Below are 6,649 nucleotides of genomic sequence, written 5' to 3'. Positions count from 1 at the left end.
CCTAATGATTTTAAAAAGGCAAAGGTCATGCCCATTTTCAAAAAAGGCAAGAAGGACAATCCAGGGAACTATAGGCTGGTCAGTCTCACCCCTCTGCCCTGGAAGATGGTGGAGCAAATCCTCCTGGAAGCTATTACCAGACAGACGCAGGACAAAAATACTTGGGAACAGCCAGCACAGATCTACCAAGAAGAAATAATGCCTGACCAACTCGACTGTCTTCTACAGTGAGATGACTGGCTCTGGGGATGAGGGGAAAGCTGTGCATGTCATTTACCTTGACTTCTGCAAGGCTTTTGACAAAGGCCCCCACAGCATCCTTGTAGCCAAATTGGAGACATAGACTGAATGGGTGGACTACAAAGTGGATGAAAAACTGACTGGACCATCAGGCTCAAAGGGTAATGGTCAATGGTTTGAAGTCTTAATGAGTGGCTGGTTATGAGTGGCATGCTTTGGGGGTCAATACTGAGGCTGATACTGTTTAACATCTTCATTAACATCCTGGATGATGGGACAGGGTACACCTTCAGCAAGTTCATGGATGAAAGCAAATAAGAGGGAGCAGCTGATACACACTGAGTTGTAGGGCTGCCGTGGAAAGAGATGTCAGCAAGCTTGAAGAATGAGCTGACAGGAGCCCTAGAAGTTCAACAATGGCAAATGCAAAGTCCTGCACATGGGATGGCCTAACCCCCTGCAAAAGCATGGGCTGGGGGCCACCTGGCTAAGGGTCAGCTTTGCTGAAAAAGATCTGGAGGTTCGAGTGGACAACAAGTTGAACACAACTCAGTCATGTGCCCTTGCAGCAGTGAAGACTAACTGCGTATGGGCCTGCGTTGCCATCAGGTTGGGGGAAACCTTTATTCCCCTCTACCTGACATTCATGTGGTCACATCTGCAGTATCATATCCAGTTTTGGGGCCCCCAAAACAAGAGAGAGATTGACTGACTGAAGTGAGCCCAATGGAGGACCACCAAGATGGTTAGGGAGTTGGAGCACATGATGTATGAGGAGACTAGATTGTCTGGGGTTTGTTTAGCCCTGGGAAGAAACAAGGCTTAGGGGAGATCTGATGGCTCTTTTCCATTATGTAATGCGAGGACATAGAGAAGGCAAGGAAGAGGCAACATCACCAGGCTGCAGCAAAAGAAATTTTGTTCATGTAGAAGGAAAAAAAATCCACCATGACAGTTGTTAAGCATTGGAACAGGACTCAAAGGAGTTATGCAGTCCCTGTTCTTGGAGATTTTCAGAGTTTAACCAGACAACCTTATCTAAGTGGGAGGATAGAACTGCTGTGAGCAGGGTGGAGGAGTGGATGACCTCCAGAAGACTCTTCCAAGCTAAATTAATCTATGAAAATGCACAATTACTTCCTCAAATGAAAATACCTTAACTTTAATAGGTGGTTATCAAAGGCGGAGAACAATAGTCACAGTGTAGTATTCCATTGAATTTCTGAATGTTTATTAGTACCACTTCATTATATCAGGAGGGGAAATCTCCACATGCTGAGTTACTTTGGTTATGGTAGACAGCAGTACAATTGGGTAATGTTAAGCATTCCCTTTATATGCTCAGATATACTGTAACAAAATATGCTCAAGCTACAAACAGATTTAAATAACTTGTTAAAAACTGGACAGAGCAGGATCATTTCAATCTCTCATGCTTCTGTTATACTTCTTGACTTTTTAAGATAAATGTAAAATGTATTGACGGTAAAGATTTCAGGGTAGTGTAGCTCTAGGACAATGAGTTGAACAACAGTTTGTTGAAATGATGTAGGTGCACGAGACCTTCTTTTACTCATCGTCACAGCATTTTCCTCTTGTAGAGCTTTGCTAGTGCCTGTGAAGTGGTCCTGGCTTCCCAGAACAGAAAAAGAAGAAGAATTTGGACTCATTTGTCCTTCAGTAGGTTGTCTCTTCATAATTGACAGTATTGAGTCCCCAGTCCAAAGTCTCTTGAACTGCACAGAAGCAACCACATTAAATTCAAATGTCTCTTATCAGGAGACAAGAGCCAAAGGCTGGTCTCCACCACAACCAGACAAATGACAACTTCTACCTTTCCATGGTTTGTCTGCACACAAGTGGGTTCCCCTGTGGGATTAATGAGTAACCTTTTTAATTTTTTAAGTTTTAGGCAATAACTGTAGTAATGGGATACCAGGACTGACTTGTTCAGAAAGGCGCATCTGGTGATAAGGGACAAGATATGATCACTTTGTTCTGGCATCTAAACTGAAGCACAAACTAGAAACCACGGGCAAGCCCTAGGAAGACTATTTGGATATGTCATATATGTTTGCCCCATTCTTATGCTTTTTCCTAAGTATTCTTGCTTCTGGATGCAATTAGAAATAGGGTATTGTACTATTGGCATGTCTGATTTTCTGCTTTTTATAAACTATACAGTAGCTGAGAAGAAGCTGTTGTCTGCTCCAGATGACCTTTAGACATCAAATGAAACCGTGCAGAAACAACACAGAGACATTTTAAGATGGCTGCCCAAAAAGCCAAATTGTTGCTTAGAACCATTGCCAAACCATTACTTGGTGCCACTGCAAAGCTACCTTGGCTTTTTATACAAATGCTAGGAAATTAAATATTCTGGTTTCCAGAGGCTTTGCCATTCGGCTATATTGGAGTACGCACTACATGTTACACTGCCTGAGGGGAAAAAAAACAACACCAAGCTATCATGAAGAAGAGTATCAGTTTCCATGAGAAAAAAAGCCACAAGGTTTGATTGGTGTAATCAGAATGTGAATGGTTTTGTTGCAAAAATGTGTACTGTTGAATTGAATTCCCTCAACTTGCTTTTAGTTGGGAAATCATGTTTTAGTGGTCATGTAAAAACACCCCTGCACTTAACACAACTAGCCCTCTTAGCAATATTTCCGAAGCTAGGTTCATGCAAATATTTGCACTTTACTTCCCACCTGCCCATGGAGGTGAGATGCGTGCATGAAACGAAAAACTTGCATGTGGCCAGGCAGCTGGTTAGACCAGATGCTTGCACACCTCAGAGAGAGGAGCATATCTGGTATTTAGACAGACGTGAAGCACGTCAAAAACAAAAAAAAAACTGGCTTTGATGATCAGGGTTTAAGCAGAGATTTAAACATCTCTGTGAAGCAGTTTTTAAAAAGTTGTGAAGCAGCAAGGATCCAAGTATATATGCTAAAACCTGCTGCTCTGGCTTCCTTAAAAAAAAAAAAAAGGGCCAAACATTAATTTTACAAATAAAACAAGCTATTTCTATCTTGCTATTAAAAAAGCCATTTGTTCTTGCACTATAACCTTTTTAGAAAGTTTAATTCTTCTCAGCACCATGGCAAAGGGAGAAAAGGAGGGAGAGAGCATTTAGAAGCAAATATGCTCCTGCACTCCCAGCTCAGGAGATGGGCTGCCGATTCACTGCAGCCGCCTGAAGGGATATTCATGTGCCTGTGGCAGGAGCAGTAACAGGAGGAAAACTAATATCCTAGTGAAGTATCTGCTTAACAGCTTGTGTTCTTCTAGGGCTCTCCCAAAATTTCCATTTCAGACCCAAAAGACTACTTTTACACTAAGCTAGTTTTATATATATTTACCTACCAACAGATAAAAGAACATTTGCACTGGACTTCAGAGACTCTGAGGTCTTGTAGCTCTTGTCAGGCCAGTTAATCCTGAGAGCCCCCAAAAGAGAGAACCAATGAATTCAGCACTGATAAACACTGTAAAGCATTAAAAGCCACAGAAATACATACGCGTCCATTGCTATATACAATCCAAGTATTTTAAGTCAGGCAAGAAAGCAACATGCAACACCATTTATGTTAAAACCTGATGGTTTAGCTCCCAAAGGAAAAAGCAATTTTTTTTTTTTTGCTTTTAAAAAGAAACTATAAATGAGAGAAAATCCATCTCACTGCACAAAAAATCATAAAGGTAAGACTTACAGGCCAATGAAGTAATTTCTCAGCATTCTCAGCTCTCCATCCCACTGTAAATACATTTTTTTATTACTTTCCATACACAGCATGTTTGCAAAGAGTAAATTTCTGTGTTTTTCTCAGGGAAGTGCCTCTAAGAAGTAGAGTTTATCCCTGGCTTTTAAAATCTGAAAGTTCATCCAGGCTTAGTGCTAATAGTTAGGTCTTGCTTCAGTAGATGGACGCATCTTCATAGTGGAATTTGCCTCGAGAGCAGATCCTGGGGCTGGAGACTTGGCCATTTCCACAGGGTAAATACTGACTGCATAAACGTAACAAATGCCTCTTGAACTTGACTCCAACAAATACGTAGAGCACAGGGTTGAGGCAGCAGTGGAAGAAAGCAATTTTACGGCTGATATGAAAGGCAAGGTTGGAGTCTTTTTCATACTCACAGGTAGGTGGTGGAAAAGTAATCAGAAAGCTGAGGATGTTGTAAGGTGCCCAGCTCAGGAAAAAAGCCACCACAATAATAAGGATGAGTTTCACAGTTCTGTGCTTTCTGCGAGATCTTGCTCTGAGCAGGATTATCAGTATCTTGAAGTAACAGAATACGATAACCCCAAAGGAAAACAGGAAGAGTACATTTCTCTGATAAATGTCCACCTTTTTCCATTTCCAGTCAGCATAATCACAGATCTTGTTCCCTTCCAAGTTTTCTTGCACTGTGGTGTAAATCACCTCAGGAACCACAATTAATATGCTACCAGTCCAAACAACCAAGCTCACCAGAAAACCACAGCACTGCGTCTGGGATCTCAAAGTCGAAAGGGGGTTCACTACGGACAAGTACCGCAGGATAGTCATGAGAGTCAAAAAGAAAACGCCGCTGTAGTAGCCGATGGAGAAAACAGCGTTCACGGCTTTGCAAAGGAACTCACCAAAAATCCACCCAAAGGACTGGTCCACTGCCCAGAAAGGCAGCATGCAGGAGAAGACTAAATCAGAGACACAAAGATTCATGATGAAGACATTCGTTAAAGATGTAAGGTTTTCATATTTGAATAGGATCCATAACACTAGAGTGTTTCCTAGCAGGCTGAGCAAAAATGCCAGAGTGTAGAGGACGGTAGTGAGATGGGTGTAAAATACAAAATAGTCACCCATTTCGCAGACATTGCTTTCATTGAAAGAGTATTCATATGAGTAATTGTAATCTGAATTGGGTGGGTAATGTTCTTCATCCATTTGTCTGTGCAAACCTTGCGTTGTTCTCCAGCAGCTACTTCGAAGAACCGCAACAATCAAACCAAAATTTTTGTGAAAATCAACCCAATAACTGAAGTCCCGCTGTGGAGCCTTCTGTTTTAAGAGACAAAAAGAAGCAGTGAAACTACCTTATTTGTCCTGGTTTTGGGAGAGAAAGGAGTCATTTCCTCTTATGACTAGAGCATGAACAGGTAGATACTAAAGATTTACCCTCAAAGCAACATCAAGATCTTAAATACTTAAGAAGTCAGAAACTAAGATGTTTCTAAACCAATGTGATTGGTGACAACTGCTAATTATTGAGCTTCTACTATGTGAAGGTTGAGGCTGCATTGTTTTTTAACCTAAGCATCTCAGGTGCCAAGACTTTCAAATCTGCTGGGTTTTTTAAGTTTTCTGGAACAGTATCAAATTCCTAAACACTTCACCATATATATGATTCTTTGTCACCAAGGTTCAGCACTTCATAAACTTAAAAAGCTGAGCAGGACCAGTATCAACAAGTGTAAGCACTAAGAATGGGAAAAGCCGTGTCTCTTACAGATTTTTGTCTTGAGGTGGATGATACCTAAAAATCTCCAAGCTGTGGCGGAAGCGTCCCCATGTTGGGTGCTCCGTGCATCTCTGTGGCCTGCTGCTTCTCAGGGGTGCGGCAGGAACAGAGCTCACAACACACCCCTTTTCTGGGGGGTGCTGCCCTCTGCCTGTCTGCAGGTAGGAATTTAATCCCAACTGGATGGTTGGTTGAAATTGGCCAACAGTATCCAAAGTTACTGGGACTTGGAAGATGACATACAATCAGGTGAACATACATGGTCACAGTAGCCTCATTTCTTTATGAAATTAAGCTAAAAAATAGGTATAGAAAAATCAGTAATGGCTCCAACCGTTGGTTCAAAGTCTAAATTAACATTATCCCGGATGAAGGCTTACTTGCAGCACCGTGTTTGGATCCCAATTTGACTGAAACCAGTGAGAGACCTGCTACTGATTTCTTTGGAAGTACAGTTGCAAGATAGAAACTCCACAACTCAGGTCAAAATTGTGCTGGTGACATTTTCTTTTTTGGATTAGTGAAGCAGAATCTGCCTGCTGTAGCCAGGAAAAGACATGCTGCCTTTGGAGGACAGGAGGGTTATGTCTACACCAGGAAAGCGTGCCATGGAGCGCTGCTGGCTGCCAGCATTTAACGTCGTCCATGGGGGTAGGTGGCTCAGGTCAGCCGGACCGTGGCACAGGCAGCACAGGCCAGGGACCATCTATCCGTTGGGATGCGGTCACCCAGCTTTGGAGGCGAGGGATGTGTGGGATTCAGTACGCTGACAGCAAGTGGCCCTGGCACGTTTATCACCAGAGTCACAGTCCTAACTGGAAATTGTGCTTGTGGCCCTCGGTCTGTACCGTGCTGCCATCTTCAGGCATGCAGGACAAGTCGCTGCCGAGGCAAGTCA

At 42.5% G+C, this 6,649-nt stretch overlaps 1 protein-coding gene across 1 annotated transcript; it reads right to left on the bottom strand.

Moving 5' to 3' along the window:
* Positions 1 to 4,160: 4,160 nt before the first annotated feature.
* On the bottom strand, positions 4,161 to 5,177 carry XCR1 (chemokine (C motif) receptor 1). The gene has a single exon (XM_009577939.1). It carries the CDS (start codon positions 5,175 to 5,177, stop codon positions 4,161 to 4,163), a length of 1,017 nt encoding a protein of 338 aa, XP_009576234.1.
* Between the last annotated feature and the right edge of the window lie 1,472 nt (positions 5,178 to 6,649).

The sequence above is a fragment of the Fulmarus glacialis genome, unplaced genomic scaffold, assembly GCF_000690835.1.
Source record: "Fulmarus glacialis isolate BGI_N327 unplaced genomic scaffold, ASM69083v1 scaffold7590, whole genome shotgun sequence".
Taxonomy (NCBI): Eukaryota; Metazoa; Chordata; class Aves; order Procellariiformes; family Procellariidae; genus Fulmarus; species Fulmarus glacialis.
This window is presented reverse-complemented; position numbering and strand designations above follow the sequence as displayed.

What these genes read in the sequence shown, in the direction of transcription:
- XCR1 (XM_009577939.1), bottom strand. Translation starts at nt 5,177, where the DNA reads ATGGATGAAGAACATTACCCACCCAATTCAGATTACAATTACTCATAT.